Raw genomic sequence first — 23,437 nt, forward strand, 5'->3', positions numbered from 1 at the left:
TTCTGGGAAATTTACAAACATCGATAAGATAAGACCGGTCTCGGTCAATGCGCAGGTACTTACTCTGCTCCACCCATTTCTCAGGCGCAATTGATTCGCATTTGTTTACAAATACCAAACACTGACCCAGCTGAACTAAAACAAAACAGTTTTGGGCGACGCAAACGTCATCGCATATTGATCAGCTTCGCCTGCTACCTACATACATGTATGTATGTAGGTACGGAATGCGGGAAAAGGTGGCCATGAACGGTCGCTCAACTGAAGAACGGGCGCAGAGATAACCTCATTTGAGCCGTCTGTTGACTCTCGATCCGATCGTTCTCGGAGCCTTTGTTTACAACTTTCTCATCAATAATCATTTTGTTCTGTTTATCGCACGTTCGGGTAGATGCAAGCGTAAATATTTCCTGTTGGCTTGCCGAGGGGAAATTATCGATGAGTCAGCAGCGGAGTCATTTTGCACGAAATTTCAGGTTCCCTTATCACTCTGGTGTGCCAAACAGACAGTACCAGTGGGTGGTCGAAAAAGATCACCTTGAAAACACTTCACCAATATCAAGATGGCCGCTGCAACACAACGACGCACGAGCCGCCATGAGTCAGAGGGCTCAGGTTTTGTATTGAGCACGGAGAAGGCAAAAAAACGAAGATTAATGTATCCTTGAAAGTGAATCAGACCTTTTCTTGTGTGCTCTTATTTATCAGACATCTTTCGGAAAGATAGACACCAACACAGCGGCGACGAACGCGCCACAAGCGCGCAGCCATATGCGTCTGAATGGCCATCTTTTTTTTTCACTCTGTTGCTTGCGAGGTTATGTCTACCGTGAGCTGAAGAGAAGACGATATGCTGGGCAAAGGTTTCGGTGTAGAAAGAACGGAGAACAGCGAAACGATAAATAAATCACTCAATAATAAATTAAAAATGAAAATTCATTAACTTCTCAGAGCATGGACCGTGTTGCCGTGCTTCTTTCGATGACGTGTGGTCGACTTTGCCAGAGCGGTGTGAGACCCTCATAAGTTGAAATACGATCGCTGTTCCCCCTCAGAAGAATGCGAGAGCTGGTCGAAATCTACCCGATTAGTAGTATCGATCAATGATGGCGGCGATCCATGGCCAGCTGCGAGCGATTACTTTATTGTTGACCAGTATTACGTACGGGGAAGGAGAAAAAAATGGAGTTATGCTGTTGGAAGATGTGAACCATAATTAAAAATAATTAAGTCAGGAGCGGAGCACGCATTTTATCGCACGGAGGCCTGGAGCAAGTTCTAAATCATCCTGTCATGTACAGAGTGAGTTTTTACTGTACCGAAAGATTGATTGCATCGAGCGGTTGGAATCGGACTTCAACTATCATAACGGCGAAGATATGGTCAACGCGGCGAATCATTGTACCTCGCAGAGCTCCTGCTGTGTGTACCACCGCCACAGGATGAGGTCACCGAACGAAATTCTGCTCAATTAAAACGCGACGGTTAACTGGTAGCAATTTAATTCAATCAAAAGCTTTGGTATGCGTGCGCGCTCAACCGAGCAAAGCTTCCTCGAAGGTACCCCTCGCTTGCTCTTGGCCAACCGCCCGCCCGGTGCCAAACAAAGAGTCGCAGTATGACAAACACAGACGAAACAAAAAAACAGAAAACGTCATGATGGGGTTTCAGTTAATTAGACGAATGAATTTTTAATTGACGATTACTGCCGCCGGACTCCGGCGGCTGGACACGAAGCTATTCCGAAGACCCCGCGGAGAGGGGCAAGTTGGTGATGAGTACGACGGATCGAGTTTCCCGTGTAATTACGGGAAGCCACATCGTATGCCGTCACATGAGTCCATGACATACTGTGATCAGGAAAGTTTCACTCGTCCACTGACAGGCTATTGTTGTTTACCTTGTTTATGGAAAGTACGCCCCTCGATATCACAACATGTCTCTTTCTTCCGAGAATCTTTCCCGGTCACTTACAAAGAAAATCAGTTCCAGTGAAAAAAAAACCCTGGGTAAGATTCCAAATCCACCGGAGTAAACAACAAATAACAAGAACGCCTATCACGGTGAATACGGATAAGAAATCCAAATGACCGTAGCGCCTCGAGCAATTGAACGCGGAGACGGCGTGTGTGTGTTATTTTTTATTGGCAAATTCTCATATCATCTCGCCCAAAGGATTCTGGCCATTTCACCTTCACATTTCATTGGAACTGACGACAACGGCGGCGACGGCGACGACCACCACTCTTTATTTGTTCAGTTGGAAGGGGGCAGCAATATTTTGTCCTCCAGGCAGATCACCGTTCCATGCACCACAAACAGTAAGTTTGTGCAGCACGGAAAAAAATTGACGTGAATAAAGGGACGTAACGGATTGTTTATATATTAATAAATATTTTTTACGATTATTGTTATGATTATCATCTTCTCTTTTTCAGTCTCTCTCTCTCTATTTGAACACTTGCGCGGTCGTTCTAATGGCGTGCGATACGTTTCTTTTTTTCATCTTCTCGGACAGTCCAGCTTGCTAGACAGTATGATTTACAGCGGCCAGGGCAAACTGTCATTCAACTGCGATACGTCTGACTGTCAAAATTCACCCGCACACGGAGCGGCAGATGAACCACCCCTATCTCTACTTTTTGGTGAAATGGTTTATGATGATAACCGTGACCGTTTGGGAATGCTTTTTTTGCTGTTGTTGTTTCTAAACCATGTTGGCAAGGGAAGCGCACAAAGGCACCAAACACCAAAACCTGAGGGAGTTCTGTTCAACTGCTCCAATGGTAGGCGATATTCTTTATCGAACCATGGATCGGTAAAACCGCTTACGCTTCAGTGCCAGTGAGTGAGTTTCTCTCCGCCCCCTGATTTTGAGCCGAGTCGGTCGGTCGGTCGGTAGTCAATTGGCTTTTTTTACTGTTTATTATTTACACGCCACCACTTACGGCTTGTACACACGGCCGGTTTGGTCACTGGGACAACGTTATCAGCTTGTTATCGTTTTCCCCGCAGCCCTGTTCAAACTTGCCTCTTTCCAGTCCGGTCGGAGGAAACTGAAAAATACTCCCGCAACTGTTCGGACTGGACGGACGAACTCTGGGATTGACGGGTTCGATACGCCTACACAGCAAAAACAACGAACGGTCTCACCTCGTCGCCCTATAGGGGCCAGGGCAGGAATCGAAAACGACAACCACGTTTTTGTTTATTTTACCACCGACCGACCGATTGACCGTTCAGGAGAGTTCTTTTCGGCACATTTAGAGAGGGTTTACTCGAACTCGATTCAGGTTCTTGATGAAGTACAGTAGTGAGGAGGGTTGAGTTGAATACGAACCTTAACGGTTAATTGAGCGGCTCATTTTTCCTCCTGGTTTAACCCGGACAGGAGAGTTCATTTCAGTATCTGTTTCAAGCGTCATCTTGTTGGTTGAAGGTTCCAGAGTGTCACGAATCCATCAGATGGAATCAGGTTTAATTAATATTGATAAGAATAAATACTTCCCTCAGGCGGGAAAGTTTTCAAAGTGTAACAAGATACATCTGGATGGGCCTGTCAGGACATTTGTTATATTTCACGATATACACTCAAGTTTTTTTTTACGCGGTTTTTTTTTGCGCGGTATTTTTTTACGCGGTTTTTTTTACGCGGATTTTGAAATTTACGCGGTTTTCATTTACGCGGATTTTGAAATTTACGCGGTTTTCATTTACGCGGTTTTTGAAATTTACGCGGTTTTCATTTACGCGGATTTTGGAATTTACGCGGTATACATCAATGAGGTCCCCTTTATCGCGGATTCTTAAATTTAAGTGGTCTTCATTTACGCGGATTTTGAAATTTACGCGGTTTTCATTTACGCGGATTTTGAAATTTACGCGGTTTTCATTTACGCGGTTTTCATTTACGCGGCTCGTATCCCCCGCGTAAAAAAAACCTGAGTGTATCATTACCCGACCAGGAGAAAAAAACTGGCCAATAATCCGACCATACCTTTTTTCTGGTATCATACCAAAACTTGGTATTACTTAATTATTAATACCCCATTGAGGTAATTATGCAATTATGCATTATTATTATTTCAGGTATTTTATCTCTTATGCAAGGCTCCTCAATACCTTATTGTGGTGTTAAAGTATTGGGTAAAAAATACCTGAATTTGGTATTCTGAAGTTATTTTCTTCTGCTCGGGTAGTGTCTTCCTTCTGATTTGTTTTTTTTTTTTTCAATCAGCTTATATAGGTACATACAAACATAGTTGCAATAGTTCTTACTATCCTATTCTATTCTAACCCTTACACAGCCAGTATTGAAAAGCATCCTGGAAAACACTGCAATTATGCTGTAGTGTTTTTCTTGTCAATATTAATATTCGAAGCAAATTTTCATATGTCGCAAATATTAAAACGGCCAGGCCTACTGCGCAGAGTTGGGTTTGAAGATGTTTCAAAATTAGACGGCAATTAAATTATTCATTTAATGAATAATTTAAATAACGAATTGTTTTGAATCTTAAAGGAGGAAGAAACGAGGACAACCGTGCCGACCGTTTCAGTTTAAGGGGATATAATAAATCGTTGGGAGTGACTTGGCTAAAAAAATTAATGTCACTCTTTTAGTCCTTTGGGATGTTGCAATAGTTCTTACAAGTGGAAAGTCTCATAACTTTTCTGAACATTTTTAATAACGCTTCTACCCAGTAAATTCTATCTAGAAAGTGGCTCAGAATTCTGGCTGATGGTTTCCACCGAAACTTCGGCTCATATAACACAACCAATTCCGAGTCGGAATCGATTATGTCATTTGAGGCAAAATTCCTGCTGAAGCTCGTTTTTCGGCTGGACTAACTGGGCATCCTTGGATTGTTAATACGTTGAATAGCATTTCCCCGTACGCCTTCTGTGGGACATTGCATGAGGAAGCAATAAAACAGTTCAACAAGCTTGTTTACAAGGTGTTAGAAATTAAAATTAATCTGAACCAATTTTCTTGTATTGCGGGGGAGCTACTTTGCCGCACAATTTCTGTTCAATTTAATCATTTTTACTTTTTTAACGTTAATAATTTTATTTGCCAAAAATAATGACAATATTTTCTTATAACCCTCAAAAATGCAACCTAAAATTGTGACATCAAGAAGCATCGCTCCTAAGCCCCAATGAAATGGTAAGCCTCTTTTTTGTCGTTTTATCAGTGAGAGAAGTGAAGGCTCGAAAATGCTCGATCATTTGTGTTTCAAATTACAAGTTCATTGAAACTAGAGAACTGTAACTGGCCGGGCCTCTGAGAACGCTTGCCTTTTTAAGGGGTATAAATATAGTAACACGGCCAAACCGCATTTCGTTATCTCTGCAGTAACATTGCGTACGGTGCAAAAAGTCAGAATCAAGCCATCAGGAGCTGGAATATTCCGACGTAAAAATGTCACAAAAACGACACCCACCTCCCCTATTGTCATGTCTTGTCTTAGCTTTATACTAACGCCTTTGGTGAATGCAAATGTCGTCGCTGTTCACGGTGAACGGCTCGCCTCCGAATACCAGATTACATTTTGACAAACTGTTAAACTGGCAGTGAAATCTTTGCTCGCAGTTGCATCTGTTCACGATATCATCCACCTCAAAGTTAGAAAGAAATTCAACACAGGGTCACGTTCATTTTCACGGATAGTCTAAATAGGACTTTACATGAACTATCCGCTTTCCATCACTGACATCGCTGTCCACTTCCGCTTCGCGAATCCAGCACACTCATTCAGTAAGTAGAGAATCGTGGTCTACCTACTCCAAAACACTTCTAATCAGGGCACAGTAAAGAGAGTTCAGTGCGTAGAAATCGTCAAAGTCTGCAGTGTTCCGTTTTAGAAAGCCAAGCATTCCAAAACCTTTGGCGGTTGCTGCAGTAATATGGTCGTAAAAACTCAGCTTATAATCAAAGAATACCGTAAACCGGGGTGACTTTGATCACTCGAAACTTTTTTCGTAGATCTCTTATTAAACCAGAATAGTCTACCGAATCATTTTAATTTGAAATGATTTTTATTCTAAACTTATTAAATACTGTTTTGTTATACTTTTTGAGTATATTGTTCGGTTTTTGGGCACAAAAACTACAAAAAACCGATATTTGACTTTACCTTATTTTTAAGAAGCTTCGTAAAGTGTCTATTTTTTTATAAAACAAATATATCTCAGATTTGTGCAAGAGTAATAAATTACAAGCGATTTTTTATTTTCCTTTTGAGTGGGATGTGCCAAATTTACTTTTAAGAGTTTGTTTATTTTAAATACAATTTTTGTGAAACTAGTTGGCAATTATTTCAAATTATTTTATGCTTAAATTCGCAACATTTTTTTATTGTTCAATATTCCAACATGTTAAAATGGATGAAACTTTTTGTATATTGATAAAGCACCGAAATAAATAATTTTAGTGGTCTTAAAGGTTTTCAGAATCTTTTATTCTAGTTGGACACTAATTATACGAATTTTGGTTACTCGAATTTTACAGTACATTGAAATACTTTGTATAATACCAATTAACATCTATTTAACAATGAGTACCTTTCCAGAATTAGTTTAAACAAATATTCAAATGAAAAAAAATGACATCAGTAACTTAATGTGGGTGAACATGCAGGTTACCAAAGTCACCCCGGAATACAAAAACGGGCTTCAACTTGATATTATTTTTGGAAAAAGAGCTGTAAGCGGACAATTTTAGGTAAAACCATCCAATCTTGTTCTCCATACATCAAAACATGGTTTAAAAATACTAAACTTTAAAAAAATGTGTTGCGTCTAAAATTATGTAATCATTACTTCGAAAAGTGATCAATGTCACCCCGGTTTACGGTACTCCCAGGTCACGAATAGAATTGACTCGTTCTATAACTCGTCCTTGTAGGCGATATTCATAGCGGTATAGTGTTTGCAAACGTCCGAAACTTGCACATTGCATTTTTAACATTAACTCCCATTCCGTTAAACATACACCACTCTTGTACCATGCAGATGTCTTCTTGAAGTACTATAGAGTAGAGTACCGTAACTATGCACGAAAAACTTTAAAATCATCAGCGAACATCAGTTTTCTAGACTTGAATAAGACTGCAGAGATCATAAATGAATAAGATAAAAAATAGAGGATCTAGATGACTGCCTTGCGGGACGCCGCTGGTTACATTAAACATGCTTGACCGCGTGTTATTTATCCAAATAAATACGGATCGATCAGAGAGACAGAACTGCAGCCAATTAGTCAGTACTTTGTTAAAAGCCTTTGAAAAGTCAATATAAATTGTATCCACCTGCTGGCGATTTTCGATGACAGGAAACAACAAAGAAATATAAGCCAGTAGGTTAGCTGTAGTAGATTCATAGTAGAAATTCATGCTGATATTCCGAGATTAAGTGGGAAGCAGTTGCATACATAACATTGTAGGCTAACTTTTCGAGGACTTTAGCAAGACAATTTAGTAGTGAGATACCTCTATAGTTCGCGGTGAATGTTTCCAGCTTTATGAATAGGAACGATAGGAAATCAGCGAATAGATTCATGGCCTCAGCTGTGGAGGAGGATGAGCTGTTCCCTAGAAAAACGTCAGTTGTTGTACTACCGTAACGTTTTCTGCTATTCATGAAAGACCAAAACGTTGCTGGGTGGTCACGGAGACTACTTTGCACTCGATTCATGTAATCGCGAAAAACGTCGTTTCTGGTGGTTTCATACTGCTGCTCAGTTAGACGAAGCGTTATTCTGTCAAGCGTCGGATTTATGGCACCAATATCGTTTGCGATGTTTCCGTAGAGTGTTTCGTAAGCGCCGAATTTCAGCGTTCCACCACGGGTGCTTGTGGGCCATCCTCTTCTTGATGCCTTTCACTGGAACATTGTGGCGGAGTATGCGATGGATAACTTTGTAGAAAATCGCTTGTCGGAGGAATACATAAAGCCTCGTCTAGCTCATTGCAGCACATTAAGTCACTCCAATCGACAGCAGCAATGAATTTGGACATTTCGTCAAGGTTGCAACGATTAAAATCAAAGTTAAGGTCGTCAATCGACTGGAAAAAATCTTCTCCTGCATTAGTGCATACATCCAACCGCAGCACAAAAGGTTTGTGGTGAGGATCGATTTTCAGTAAAGCGCTCGGAGATTCAAGCAGCTCAGCTACATCGATGTTGTTTACGAACGCAAGATCGAGTATCCTTCCGTTCACGTTCGTAAGTGAACAGATCTGGTACAGACCGGTTGCAATCATAGACTCCGTGACAGCTTCTTCTTGTTCTGACGAGGCGTTAAGAGGTAAATAGCATTTCAAATCACTGTCAAGCGACCACTGAAGACGAAGAAGATTGTAATTACCGATGATAAGAACACTGTCGGAGTTGTTTGTTTTTTTTCCAAAATATTTTAAACTTGTTCTTTGTACTACTTTGGGTCGCTATTTGGCCTCAGGTATATACATCAAATACAGACAGATTGATGCGGCGGAAGGGTAATACGTACTGCGATTTGCTCCAAATTTTCAACTCCGCTTAAGCTCAGCAGAGAACCTGCAAGGTAATTCTTCAACGCTATGAGAACGCCTCCACCACGGCGCAGATGGCTAGGTGCTGGGCTGCGATCACATCGGTTTATTATATAGTCATGCGAAAGTTCTGAATTTAATACATCATCGCGCAGCCATGTCTCGGTTAGAACAATGACGTCGTAGTCAATGTTGCAAATGTTCTTCACCAAATTAGTTCATTCGTTCATCCTCAATGCGATATTCGTTGTGTTATTCACCCATGCTTCGAATAACGCTACCCCGTTCGCCGCACGAAGGCACCGAATCACCGAAAATGAACAACACAAAGAAACAAAAAATTCGAATCTGATGTCTGCTGTTCGCTGCTTGTTCGCATCGTTGTTTGTTGAATTTAACCATTCATGCGATGTTCATCTTCACGCATCATGCCGATCGGCACACGAATGGCCTAGATGATAATCGCCACTAGCCATTCTTCGCTTAGGATTTTTCGTTCTTCATTCCTCCTGCATTGCGTCATAGAAAAACAAATTCCTGGTTATTGCTGGAAGGGTCAGTTTCTTGACCGAAATTGTACAGAAATGCTTGCTTGATATGTTCGAAATTGGATGACTTTTGTTATAAAGAAGCATTAGTAGTACATAATGATTGCTTGTTGATGTTTTTTGGTTAATGATCAGAGTCGAAGTGGGAAGCTTCGTAAGCAAAGCAAAACAAATCAATTATTTTTTGTAAATTTGCGGATGTCTCGCGTGTGAAAACTAATCAACACCATGTTTCCTATTATGAATCCACTAGACTATTGGAACTTCAATGAATCATAATGGTCGAGGTAATCAAAAACAATTTCTGTGTCCATAGAAGTGTAATCGAGCTCATTTACAAGTTTTTGTCAATTCAATGCATTCTGATTTAAACCAAGCTTAGCCGAATCATCGTCAGATTAAATTAGTAACCCGAACCAATAGGGTTCGTTGCGGTGCGAATGTGGGCGGTAAATGGATAGTCCGCACCGCAACCTCAAAAAAAAAATAATAAAACCGCTCCGCTTACCGCAACCGCACTGCATTTACTGCACCGCACCGCGCGGTAAAATTCATGTATTTTTTTAAAATTGTGTTGAAAAATTATTCGTTTATTTTGTATAACCATATATAATAAAATCTTATTGTTATTTACACGAAAATTAACTTTGACGGACTCCTCAGAATGTAACATTTATGAAAAAATTCAACTTTGCAAGTTTTATTAATAAAATGCCGTACATTTTTAGACAAATACTTTCGAAACAAGGTAAAACATTTTCATTCCTCTAAATATTAGCATAGCACTGCAGTCCTGTGAAATGTAGCTGTATTTCATCATTATACATACAAAAACGTTCTGCCGCTGCAGTTAATAGGAAAGACTTTTAATTTATTATCCTTCAGGTAATTGAAAAAATGGAATAATGAAGTTGTATATTTTTTTCTTTCGATTTTCATATTTGCAATGAATTTGACACATGAAAATGAAATGAACGTTTTTCGCATTTTCGTAGTAAAAATCACCTTAAATTCTTAAAGGAAATTCACCAAAAAATTAAAGGAAAACACCAGTACTTCTATATATTATCCCAGTACAGTGACATAAAATATGTTGGATTTTATCAAGAAGAACGGCGCCATATTTGATGAAAAAATCGTTCTACACATAACATCTCATTAGGAATCCCATCTCAACCGGTATAGAGTTGTTGAAGATTTGAAAAACTGCAAAAGATGTATGATTCACAGCATACAGCAGAAATGTTATTACAAAGGTAATTTTTGAAACAAAATACCCCAAAACCCTAACTTCGTTTTTTTTTTTTCAAGAAATGGATGTCTTCTTATTATAATACTAAGATTGCTCTCTTAAAAATATATGAGCTGTAATTTTCTAAAAGCTAATAATAGTATTTTTTCTAATATTTTTTCATAATGCCAAGGGTAAAAATTTCAATTGAAGTTGGCGGGGATTAAAAATTGTCCAACCTTTGCAAAATTTGGCATCTGGACTAACTTTAACAATTATCACTGTCGTTGAGAAACACAAAACACCGCAATACCCTACACTAACTTCGAAAGCTTTAGTTTCAAAAAGTCACAAAATACTCCTAACTGAAAATATTAGTTGTTAATTTGGTAGAAAATATTCCCAGTTGGACGAACAATGGACGTACGCGAAAAAAAAGTTATGTGGAATACATTTTGAGAAGGAGTCTTATAAAACGGACTGCAGAAAAATTGCAAATTTACACAAAAATCAAGAGATAGAAATACGATGTTGAAGAACGACTGATAAGATAATCTACGTAATTTGGACCCCGCCTTATTTTGGACGCTTTTCATACATTTGTCTCCTTTACTGCTAATTCCTCCAAATTCGTTTGGTTTGGTCTCAGTATTATTAGTTAATCTTTAAGTTCTCCAACTTAATCAAAAATCACAGTTGAGAAAATGTTATAGAAAACGATTCATAATTCCACGATTGCCATGAGGAATCGGGAGAAATGATGCATGTTTAAATTGGATTTGATAGTACATTCCAATTGATTTTCAATAATTGGATTGTGAGTTTTATGTATTTGAAAAAGATCGTTTGTAATTTTTTACCTCTGAAGTAAAAAATAAATAGTGTTCAAAATATGTCGTAAAAAATGGTGCCAAATTATATTGGACGCAGATTATGGATTTTATTTCTCAGCAACAGTATTTTCAAATCAGTTTGATCAAGTTATTTATTTTATGTGGGTGAATCTTAGATTTACGATTGATTGGAACTTGGTACTTCTAATATATTTCGAAAATGTACGTAAATTTATTTGCTCCGACAATAGAGTAGGGGAACATAGGGAGACTTGACGGAAGATTCTACAATTGGCTGTAACGTATTCTATTTGGCACTTAAATTTAAAAAAAATCTTTTTATACTTGTTTCGATCCCTCAAGGTTTTTTTTAAAGTTTGAAATGGAAAATCCTTTCATCATAGAAAATATTCTGTAATCAATTAATTTGCGTTCAATGATGTATTTTTTAAATCAAACTTTGTGTATTTATTCGAGTAAATTATTTTTTATGGAACTCATATCATGTTATTACTTATGAAGTAGTGAAATGATTTTACATAAATCGGAATATTGGAATAGTTACTACTAAAATTTGCGTTCAATGAAGAAATGTTGGGGAGACATGGCCAAGAATTAATGGGAAGACTTAACCAAGTGGCAATACACGGAAACGCCAAAAATGTGAACTTAATTCATTAGATGCCAAACCATCGAATATATCACAGGGTGTCTTTGGAGGAATTGTTCGCATGAATATTCCCCACAATCTAATAAAAATTGAAATCATAAAAGATAAAGTAAGCTTACTCTATTCATAGGGTTGTAGAGTGCCACGCACCAAACCTTCTTACCTTTATTGTGCATAGTTTAGACAGTGAAAAAAGAGCCTGTTCGTGCATTTTGGTTTGCATCTTTCTTTCTTATACGTAGTTGAAGTTGGTGTAAATAAATGTCAAAATCTTCAATAACTTTGAAACGAATGAGTATTTTCACGTACAGTCTTCGACAATATTATGTAGTTTTGATACCTACACATTTGTCTCGAACATTGTTTGCACGAAAAATCATAATTAAAAAAGTTATATTAAAAAAACTAGCCATTCAATTACAACTTGCCATAGAAAACGCCTTATAAATCGATTACCTTTAGTCCTACAAGCTAAAGTTCTTCAACAAAATTCTTCACTACGAGCATTTCCAAATTTGTCGAAGACACCAACTTTATACCTCATCAATATAAAAAGTTAATTGTTTTAGTTCGATCATAGTAAGCCATGCCTAATTTCAATTGTTATCAGATTGTGGGAATATTCATACGAACAATTTCTCCAAAGGCACCCTGTGATATATTCGATTGTTTGGCCGCTAGTGAATTAAGTTTACGTTTTTGGCGTTTCCGACCACTGTGTAATAGGCTGAAGAAAGATACAAAAATTTTGTACCTGCTGTTAATGAAAACCACGTCACAAAAAACTCACCCTAAACATCAATCTATCTTTATAGTACTAGTTAACAAAGTTAGCAGTTAGTCTGATGGCTGAATTTAAAACGTGTGCGCATGCAATGTATGCTGTATAGTTAATCCCTAAAAGGAAATGCATTTAAAAAATCTAACTTCATGAAATGCAACCATTTTATATTTTTATTGGTATCTAAGGATCTCGACAATATTGAAAAAAATAATTACAGCTCCTTTTTTCTTATGCCTTTATTTGCATGATTTTTATTTTTCACAACATTCTTCGTCAAGTCTCCCGCATGAGGGAGCAAAAAATAATATTTGCGTTATCCATATTTAACCCCCCAAAAACTGTTCATTTTACTGCTTAAGATGTGGTATTTTTAAACAGTCGTGCTGATTGAACGATTTCGTCGTGATACTAGCAAAACATCAGCAACAGATTAAATTACTATGGTATATCACCATGCGCAGATTAAAATCAAAACTTCATCCTCATTTTATTTGCCTCATGCCGAATTTTATCACCAGACATGGATTCAATTTCCTTTGAATGCTTGATAAACAAGGCATCTATTAAGATTGTCCTATATATGTATAACATATATTGCCTTGATTCGGCTACCAGTTAATTTTACCCATAGTTTTGTACATACTAAGAACAAGTAGCGCATTGGGTTGTTCCAAACAGTACAACGCATCAGAATACAAATATTTTTCTTCGCCAGTCATCATTCTGCGAAGATAAAATTGTAGTCATCTTCGCCTGTTGTAAACGATCATCGCTATGGTGAGGAATGGTTTGCTGCTTCGTTTATTCGTCATTCACTTCATAGCTTCCTCGTGCAGTTCATTCGGTCGCTCGATGAGTAGCAAGGCAAGAACGTGTGGATAAGGCATTCGGATAAACACGGATTGGCCGTCGGCTTCATTCGTGGGTGAATATCAACAGCAACTTGAATATAAGAGCGAAGAACGATATGGGACGAATGCAGCTGATTCATATTCACCGTGCTTCGTTGCGAAGAAGATTCTAAAGCAACATTGGTCGTAGTCGCTGGAAGAGAGTGCCAGAGAAAAAGCTTGCGTTTTCGTTCTCATACCCCTCACGTTCTGATAGTACACAGAGAGAAACTAAGAGAGCGCCTGATCTCCAGGGCTCGATTCAGACATTCAGATATTGAGATTCGTAATAAAGTGCTAAGCACCTAAGAACATTTCCATAGATGTATTCCCGGACCCAATTTTGAGATTATTTTCATGAATTCTAATGTGCCGAAATTTATTTATTTAAAGTTAATATCAACAGATACGGTATGGTCCTAATGATAGTTAAAAAATTAATTTGTATTGTACTACGCAGGATGTGAAAGTCAAATTCGGATGAAACTGTGTTGAAAGTCCGTTGCAAATCAATGACGGCACCGTTGGCACCATAGTTAGTCCGGCGAAAAGCTTGTCGGAGGAATACATAATTGCGAAGAGCACGAGGGCAAGCGTTCATATTTATCGCACTAAGGGCTGATTTATTCACCCTCGCTTAACTTTTAAATCAGGTTCACCAGTACGTTTAAACCTGGCTTCAGCACTAAGCGAGGGTAAGAAGCTCGGGGCAGTCAACTCGATCGTTTAAAATATCCGAAATCGTTATAGCACAGGATAGGTTCTGCCGCATTTGCGATGTATCTAGTCCGCTGTCCGCGACTTTCGTAACTTGGCAGCTGGTGTGGGTTGCTCCAAGACAACCAGACAGAGGGCAAACCGAACAAATCTGCGCTGTACTGACTCAATTCGGTGGACACCGTTAAGGTAATGAGGGTTCCATGCAACAGCAATATTCCAGTGTTGATCGAACGGGTGAAAAGACTTCAAGCAGTAAATATTTGGAAACTATTCGAATCGAATTGGCGTTTTTTTTTGTTCAAAAACGTAATAATCGTGCATTTTTTAGGATTTAGGGTAATTCGGTTGATTTCGCACTAATCCGCAAAGTTTACCAGTCGAAGAAAAGCTACGTCGTCAGTATTACGGATTCTGTGGTATAACTTAAGGTCATCATCGAATAACAACCGTGAATCTTCTAAGCAAAAGTTAACGTCGTTGAAACACAGGAGAAAAATCAAAGGACCGAGATGGCTGCCTTGCGGAATACCAGATGAAGCGAAGAACTCTTCGGATACACAACCACGTATCTTGACAGCCAGACGACGATTACTGAGATACGATTGCATCCAACGGAGTACGTTGGCAGCCAAGTCTATCCAACTTTGCCACTGCAATTGCGTGATTAATCGTGATACATATGTATAATATAGATTACATAAATTTAAAGGCCGTCAGACATAGCATCTGTCACGTAGGTCGTCCATGTTGAATCTTGGTGATGTAGTGTTTGCAGTGATGAAAGATGGGTTTCAACACAACCATATCAAGCAGCTTTGGAACTGCCTTTAGCGTAGTAATTCTCCGGTAGTTATCAACTTTTTTATCTCCTTTTTTGTAAACTTTCATGCTTCCATGAAAGAGGATTTCCAGGGGTCGTAAAATACTCCGGTTGTGAGCGACAAACGAAATGGATGACAAAGAGGTTCCAATACAAGAACAGAGTATTTTTTAAGAGTAATAGCCGATATACCATCTGGGCCTGCCGAGGTTGCGGCCTTCATTTTACCCATCGCCAGTTGTATCACATTATTGTCGATATTGATAGAATTCAAAAACTGACACGACTGTGGAACATTAAGTGCCGCACGGGAAACCTGGTGCGAAATTTTCGTTGGAGAAAACATTCGCGAACTTTTCAGAGAATAATTGGCAAATTACTCGCGAACTAGAGCTCATACGCCCTCCGTAGCCCATCGTTGAAGGTAACCCTAACTCCGTTCTTTGCTCGTTTACATGCCTCCAGAATGTTTTAGGATCGGACTTCAACCTACCTTGCACGCTCCGCTAGTATTAATTGGCATAGCACCGCTTAGCTGTCTTTTATCACACTTGGTTAACAGATACGTCATGTTGTCGCAGCACGTAACCTTCCATGCTTAGAGTACTTTTTCAGTGCGGCTCTTTTGGTCGCTTTTAATCGTCTCTGCTCGGCCGTTTGCCATGCTGAGCTCCTAGAGTGATGCCCGGTACTTTTGGGTATATAGCGATCAAAAGCATAGCTCAACACATTGGAAAAGGACTCTGGACTGCTGTGTTGACATCATCATTGTCCAGAATTTTGTTTTACTGGATATTCGATAGGAAGTCAATAATGCTAATAATGTAATTCTCACATTTTCAGCAAGTTTAGAGAATCAGTTAATTGTTTTCTACCCAGTCTTAAGTCGAATCTCGAGGTTCAGAACATGACGAGTCGGAGATCTGAGACGCTGATTATGAATTGGAATTTCTCGGACCAAGCAATTTCTAGTCGATAGCTGGTTCTCGACGTATACAAGATGCACCTGGAAATATGTCTAAAACATGGTTCCGGAACCAAACAAAGGATCCCACATTTATTTGTAAGAATTCCAGATTACCCAAAATTTCTTTTATTTTAATCACATTAAGTTCTCGCTATTCTGATGAATGCACACTGCGCTTGAAGGCTTTGAACCAGATCCGTCTAGACTAGAGCTTGCAGATTCACAAAAATCCTCCGTAAATTCATTACTGTATATTTCTAGCCGAATCTCCAGGATTCCTAGCCGGAGCTTTCAGTTCGAGCCAGGGACTTGAATCTCTCTCTGAAAACCAATTCGAGCGACTAGCAAAGGGAACCTTCATAATTGGTCGGTGTTAGGTCAGACCGAACTAAGTGTCATTGCATTGATTTCGAGAAAAACGAGTTTAAAGTTTGGATCGCAGCATCCTTTGTGTGTACCTGCGGAAATTCTTTATCCAGTGCTATCATTATCGCATTTTTTAATATTTTGTGACTTAGTCCGGTCTGACTTTAACACCGACCAATTGAGAGGAAGAACTAAGAATGCTGGAATGATATCCATTTAGGATCTTTTTTCAAATATTGTTCCGTAATTAAAAAATTGTATCTCGAGATGATTTTCGTTAATTTACCAAACTGTTTGTGTTTGATAATGTGCCGAAATATGAAAATATGAAACCATTCACTGAAAAGCCTAAAAAATCATTTCAAATTCGTTCAATACGGCTCCATCGGGGAGCAGAGATTTTTAGAACCATTATCCGAGAGTCAAATTTAGTGATTTGGAACCAGATCGCGAGGGACAGGATCTACAAAAAAGATTCCAAACAAGGGTTCCGAACTAAAATTCCCAGGTACATTTTTATGATCTTCGACATTCCAGTGATATTAGCAAACTTAGTAAATATAAATAAAATTAAGGTTAAACCGGTTAAACCCGAAACAAATCTGCGCATACGAAAAACGACATTAATTTATTTTATGAGAATAAATTTTCAAACAATCGCTGAATTTCAATAAATATGAATAGAATCACAGTAGGCATTTCTTGTCAGAGTAAGTTTATTTGTTTACATCACGACGTCGCCAGAACTGTCGTGTTGCTAATCGATCCAGTGAACTCACATTGAAAATCCTACACTGTCCTTACCAGTTGGTTGAACTGTTGAATTAACCCAAATCTACAGTTTATGACGTCCTGAAACGAAGCTGAAACCCTGGCATTAAAATCTAAGATAATTGGCTAAAATACGGCTTCGAAATTCAATCTATAAACCCGAATAATTTGAAATTCTCCCAAATGTCAGATGAATATGTGAAAACACTGCTGGGGAAGCACAGCCTTCCATTAATTTCGATCCCACTGGAGCATTTATGAAGTACCTAACGTTCCGTAACACCGTTCGCCGCACGAAATCAACATAAAGAAAAGGTGCGACACCAACGCGAGCATCTTTCGCCGTGCTCATGCCATGTTCCATCGTTCTTGGATATTTATTTTTAAAAAATTCTTGAAGAGCACGGCAGCAAAGAAAAAAAGATGCATTAAGAAATACGACTCACATCTGCTTTGTCTCGAAGCCGCAGCCGTTGTCTGGAGCATACATATTTTTACCTTTTACAATAGGTTCAGGCACCCTTTTTCCAACATCCAGCCCCCGGATAGGTTGGTTTTGATTGAAGTCTAGTCTCTTCGAGCTTCATCATTTCACTCTATCGAAAATAATGGCCGCTCCATCACGGTTCGAGTTCGAGTTCGTCCCGCCACCTGCTTCCCGTCCATGTGGCGTCGTCGTCAGCGAAAGGATCAACTTGTTTAATTTACAACATACAAAAATCGAACGTGCAAAAACAAAAATATTTTGATTGCAAACGGAAATTACTGGCGCATTGCTGCGTTGCGGTAGTTTGCGCGCCAGATATTCGTGAAAAAGTATTTTTTTTTGCTCTCTCCGGATTTTTTATTGTATGAATTTTATTACATTTTCCCGTCCATTTGATCATCGATTTGAGCGCACACACACACAGCGAGTCGTTACGCGCTGTGCGATGCTGCGCCTATCATCGACACCCCGAATCAACCCGGTCAACCAACCGTACACACATGGGTGCATTTCACGCGTGCTTGAAAGCCGGGCCGGTAATATTACTATCGCTCGCTTCATATAAAATTTCCATCATAAACCAATCAATCAGTTCGCGTTCGGGTTTTTTTCCCTCGGCCTCTCCGTATTCCCTCTACAACCACAATTCAACATTGCCATACAACGCGCACAATGTTTCTTCTCTCGCACCTCTCGGAATCTTTCAAAACAAATCACTGTTTTTTTATAAATAAATCGACCTCACTCTACTACTCTCAAATACCCGCGCATCAACATGCCTAGTAGGTAATACTTGTTCTCACCGCATCCACCCTGCTGCTACTGCTGCTGCCGCTAATCAGGGCCTTGGCAGGAAATTAGTTCAGGTTTTTTCATCCGTGCAGCAGCGACGATTAAATGGCCTGATCTTCCTCCAGCCAAGCCGAGCTCTGCTTTTAAAAGCATGCGGTGAAGATAGCGGTTTATAAATCAAAAACGTTTCAGACATTTCTGACAGCTAACCAAAAATCACTTACCCACAACATTTACTATTCTTTTTTTTCTCTTTTCATCCACCCGACAGTGCTGCAAAGTATGCCACAAACAGTTCGCCAACGTGTACCGGCTCCAGCGCCACATGATCTCCCACGACGAATCGACACTGCTTCGAAAATTCAAATGCACCGACTGTGATAAGGCGTTCAAGTTCAAACATCACCTGAAGGAACACGTTCGTATACATTCAGGGGAGAAACCGTTCGCGTGTACCAACTGCGGCAAACGCTTCTCCCATTCGGGTTCCTTTTCGAGTCACATGACCTCCAAGAAGTGCATTAGTATGGGTCTCAAGCTAAACAACAACAGCTCGGCCGTCGCTAACAACAATAACAACAACAACGGTTCCGTATCTGTTAAATCGGAAAAACACAACCGACGATCCGGATCGTATCTGCCGGGAGGCAGTCCAGCTGCCGCTGGTTTAAGCAACGGTCAGCTACCGAACGGACTTAATCCAAGCAGCGGCACTAGCGGCAGCTCAACGAATGCCAACGCATTTCTTCCAATGCTGCCGAAGTATCCGCCAAACTACGAAGCGATGAACGCGGCTTTTCTGGCTTCCTTCCACAATCCGTTCTATCCGATGGCCGCCCTTAATCCGAGCAATTCAGCATTTAATCCGTACAGTATACAGCGCCTGCTGGAGCTCTCGGCGGCTGGTGCGGGTGGATCAACCCTGAAAACGGAGTCGATGGAATCGCTGATCCTGAAATCACAACAACAGCTGAACGCTGGTCTCAGTCAAGATGTCCAGCGAGCTTCGAAATCTCCCAATACTCATTCCGACGCTGAAGATATGATTGATGAAATCGTAGATGATGGTAACGAAGAGGAGGAAGAAGAGCCTAAATTAGTGATGGACGTTGATGACGATGAGTACGCTCACGGCGATCCTGCTGATGATTCTGATAGAAAGGACATTAAGGTAGATGAAGATGACGACGAGGATGAAGAGGAAGAGGAGGACGACGAGATTAATGTCCCGATTGAAACACAGCCGCTTCGGGTATCACCCGTAGAAAGGGAGGTACGGCAACAATCGTTCCCGCAGATCTCCGCTGAAAACGGATACCGCAACATCCTGGACGACATGAAGCAAAAAATTCTCGATGTAGCTCATCGTATGTCAGCCGGGGATCAACTAGTGCATAGACAAACTGCAACTTCAGCGAACCTAGAACACGAACAGATTAAAGTTGAACGCCCTGAAACGGCTTCCCCCGAGCTCAACATAGACACGGATAATCCCAGTCCGTGTGTGATAACTCCTCCGTCGCCGCCAGTGATTGAGATTAAGCAAGAAATAAAGGAACCAGCAGAAACCGAAACGAACATGAAATGTAAGGCTCCCGTACTTCAGTGTCAGCAGTGTAAAGCCACGTTCAATCATCAAGCAGAATTAGTACAGCACGAGCAAGTCTTGTGCCAGTCTTTGTTGTTCCATAAACAGATGGCAGCAGCAGCGGCGGCTGCCGCCGCAAACAACTATCTCCCGATGAATAGTAGCAGTGAGGACGACGGAGATTTCGACGGATCCAAACTGGTTTCGGAACGAAGTGGGAAGGTTCGTGTACGAACTGCCATTTCCGAGGAACAGCAGAACGAGTTGAAAAAGTATTACGCTTTGAACAATAAACCGAACCGGGAAGAGTTCCAAATGATTGCCAAAAGAGTCGCCATGGAGGCACGAGTCGTACAAGTGTGGTTTCAAAACAACCGATCACGGGAACGAAAGATGGGTAATCTAGTGAACGTGCGACCTCCCATACCAGCGGAAACCGACGGAACCATACTGTACCCCTCCGGAACACACTCAAACGGACAGATCGTCGAAGCCGAACAACCTCTGGACCTTTCAATCAAAAAGCCAGATTCTATCCCTTCCAGTTCTCCCCGCTACGGAACAGCACCGCTGACTCAACCTGACACCGCGACTTTGCTGGACGAAGCGATGAACCTCAGTGTGAAGTCTTCCCGCAGTTCAACACCCTACAAGGGCTTCTATCCGTACAACCAATTCTCCACCGAAATGTTGATTCGTCAAACTCCCTCTCCGAACGAAGCAGCGGTTCATCCGCGTCAACAGCAAATCCGACCGCCGGCTATACCCAACTATCCGTCCTTGACACCGACGGCAAGTGGTTTCGTTGGAATGGATCGATTGCTGCAGCAGTTTTCTCCGGAAATTGCACGAGCACCGGTGCGGGCGGAAAGTCTCAGTCCCAGAGGGGAAAAACGGCCCTGGTGTGATCTGGAACAGTACGAAGCCGCCGTTAAGCTACACAACCAGTCCCCCTACGACGAACAGAAACTACTACAAATGCAGTCGATGTTGAACGTCCCGAAGCGTGTGCTCTACTCGACGGCAAACCATGGCGCCAAAGAGCAACCGGATGCCGAAGGACAGTACGTGTGCGATCAGTGCGATAAGGCATTCAGCAAGCACAGTTCCCTCCAGCGGCACAAATACGAACATTCAGGTAAGTGGTTAATTCATGCGCGCAGTACGAATCGGGGTGTAATGTATATAGAAACTAGAGCATGACCTCTGGCTGCTAGCTGATAAGCGGTTGACCTGGACTTGTCACTTGCTAACGGCGTACGACGTCACCGGGACAGCTATTTGCGAGGTTGTAAACAAGTGCAGCACTGAGTGATTGTACCTAGTGATTGTTTCGACGTAATCTGCGCGGTATGTTATTTACTCCAACTGGTTCTGTGACCGATCGAAGTGGTACTTTTGGGATTCTCATAACCGCACGTGATAGCGTTTGACGGCATAGTAGGGGATTTTTTTTCGGAATAAATTTAGATTAGGTTTTTTTTGCTGGGACGAAATTCGCGAATAGATGTTTCCTTTATTGCTCACATACTATCTCATTCTGGCATTCACATTCACAAAATCAATGGCTGCTTTTAAAATTGAGTTTTCTCATTTCGCGAGTCTCGCCTTAGGTTTACTTCAGAACTTTTTGTTTGTTACTTTTCGGTACAAAAAAATCATACTTTTGTTTACTCATTATCATCATCGTGACCGAAAAACGGGTTTTCTTCACTTGAATGTGTACCCCCTTCTAGCTCGAGATGAACACATAAACAGAAAGTATGTGTACAAAGCAACTTTTATGGAATATATAGTAATCCTGAAGCATATGTAATTAATGGACAAGGGCTAATAAGGGGAGGGGCGTACACACCCGATAATGCTGACGTCATCAATTGTCCGGGTCGCCTGAGCTTTCCAGTAGTTCGTTCTCCGGTTTCAGATCCCGATGGTTTGTGCCAATATCGTGTAAATACTCCAGTGCTAGGATGATTTCATCCCGGTAAAAGCAAGTGGTGTCCTCCAGAAAGATTCCTTCACGTTTCCAAATGCGTGAACAGCTCGCCGCCGCCAAGATGCTCCAGGATTAAACAGAGTTTTGCACCGTGCGGCCGAGGAGGAAAAGGGCGATCGCGCTTACGAACAAGCACTGCAACGAGGATGGCAACGACCAGCCTGTTGTCGGACGAGATTTTGGCTTTTATTCCACACACAACACCGATTCCTCACTTTCACACTTTTTCTTCTCTGTTGTCAACGCCGGAAGTCCGTCTGCGACCCGAAATACCTGAACGTGCTCGAGCGGGGCCCCAGAAAACTCCGTTACCAACCATAAGTTGGGTGTCCCTTTGCCGCAGAAGCAATTTTTCCACTCGGAGACGTCGCGAGGACAACTCCTATTTCGGCAAACACAAAACACAATCTTCCGGCGAACTTTCACACCGGTTCAACAAGAAAAACAGCCTAGAAATTCATCCTTTTCCACGATGGACTTCGACCCGTCCGCACACTCGTGGTTGTTTTCTTCCTCCTCCAGCCGGGAGAAAAAACCGCTCCCGACCATCAACGGTCAACCCTGTTTTCAGACTACCCATTTTTATTTGCTGTCACCCGTTTTTCGGGGAATTTGTTTTCAAGCAAATTTTACTATGACCTTTTGCTTCAAAGCAGGCCGTCACCTCTTGCAGTACACACTAATCTCTTGTTCCTCCCTTTTAACATTTAAATTACACATTTTACTGTAACAAAGCTCAGCAAGAATCAGCCAAGTATACAAGAGGAACACGCAGCGAAAGTTATGTCGATTTTATCAACTGACGCAGACGGTCGTGATCACTGAATTATTTGTTTTAGCACTGCTGCCAATGGTGGTGTCAAATCTAAAGGAAAAAAATTAAAAATTGCACGAGGTAGGAATACAAATCGATTCCGATTCTCACACGTCTCCTAATAATGTACCAAGGACCTTGAATTTAAGCGTATGAAATAGGTTTTTTACTGACACAGTAAACTTCACTTTTCTCGACAGCTCACTAGTACTGTTTACAATTTAAAATTTTATGGACGACTAGATTCGCCGAAGTAATGTACGTTTCATTGGAAACGAGCCTTTCGATCATTTAGAGGCGATGAATTGAATTTACGCATTTGATAATAAATGCTCAAAAACGTCGAAAAATATGTATTACCCAAGTTTAATGTGTGCTAATTATTTACTTTAACTGAATTTGTCAATAAAAATGACTGGTTTTTACACAAAATTGTACCACCTTTTATTAACGTGTCGTTCATCCCATAAGAAATACATTGCAACGAATCGGGCGCCGAATAGCGCTACGAGTCTTGCTGCGACAAAAAATAATCGTCGTGTCTTCTTTGGAAAAGTACGGACAATATTTTGCGCTTCAATTTTCCGCAACGTAAAAAATGCGACTAGTATTAGTAAACCACC

The 23,437-nt window shown here is 40.7% G+C and overlaps 1 protein-coding gene across 1 annotated transcript in view; it reads left to right on the forward strand.

Moving 5' to 3' along the window:
* Positions 1-23,437, forward strand: part of LOC131684565 (zinc finger protein 1-like) — a 113,683-nt gene that overhangs the window by 78,638 nt on the left and 11,608 nt on the right. Inside the window, exon 4 of the mRNA XM_058967565.1 lies at positions 18,688-21,142. Coding sequence (XP_058823548.1) covers positions 18,688-21,142 — 2,455 coding nt within the window. The remainder of the gene's footprint in view (positions 1-18,687; positions 21,143-23,437) is intronic.

This window comes from Topomyia yanbarensis, chromosome 1 (assembly GCF_030247195.1).
Source record: "Topomyia yanbarensis strain Yona2022 chromosome 1, ASM3024719v1, whole genome shotgun sequence".
NCBI lineage: Eukaryota > Metazoa > Arthropoda > Insecta > Diptera > Culicidae > Topomyia > Topomyia yanbarensis.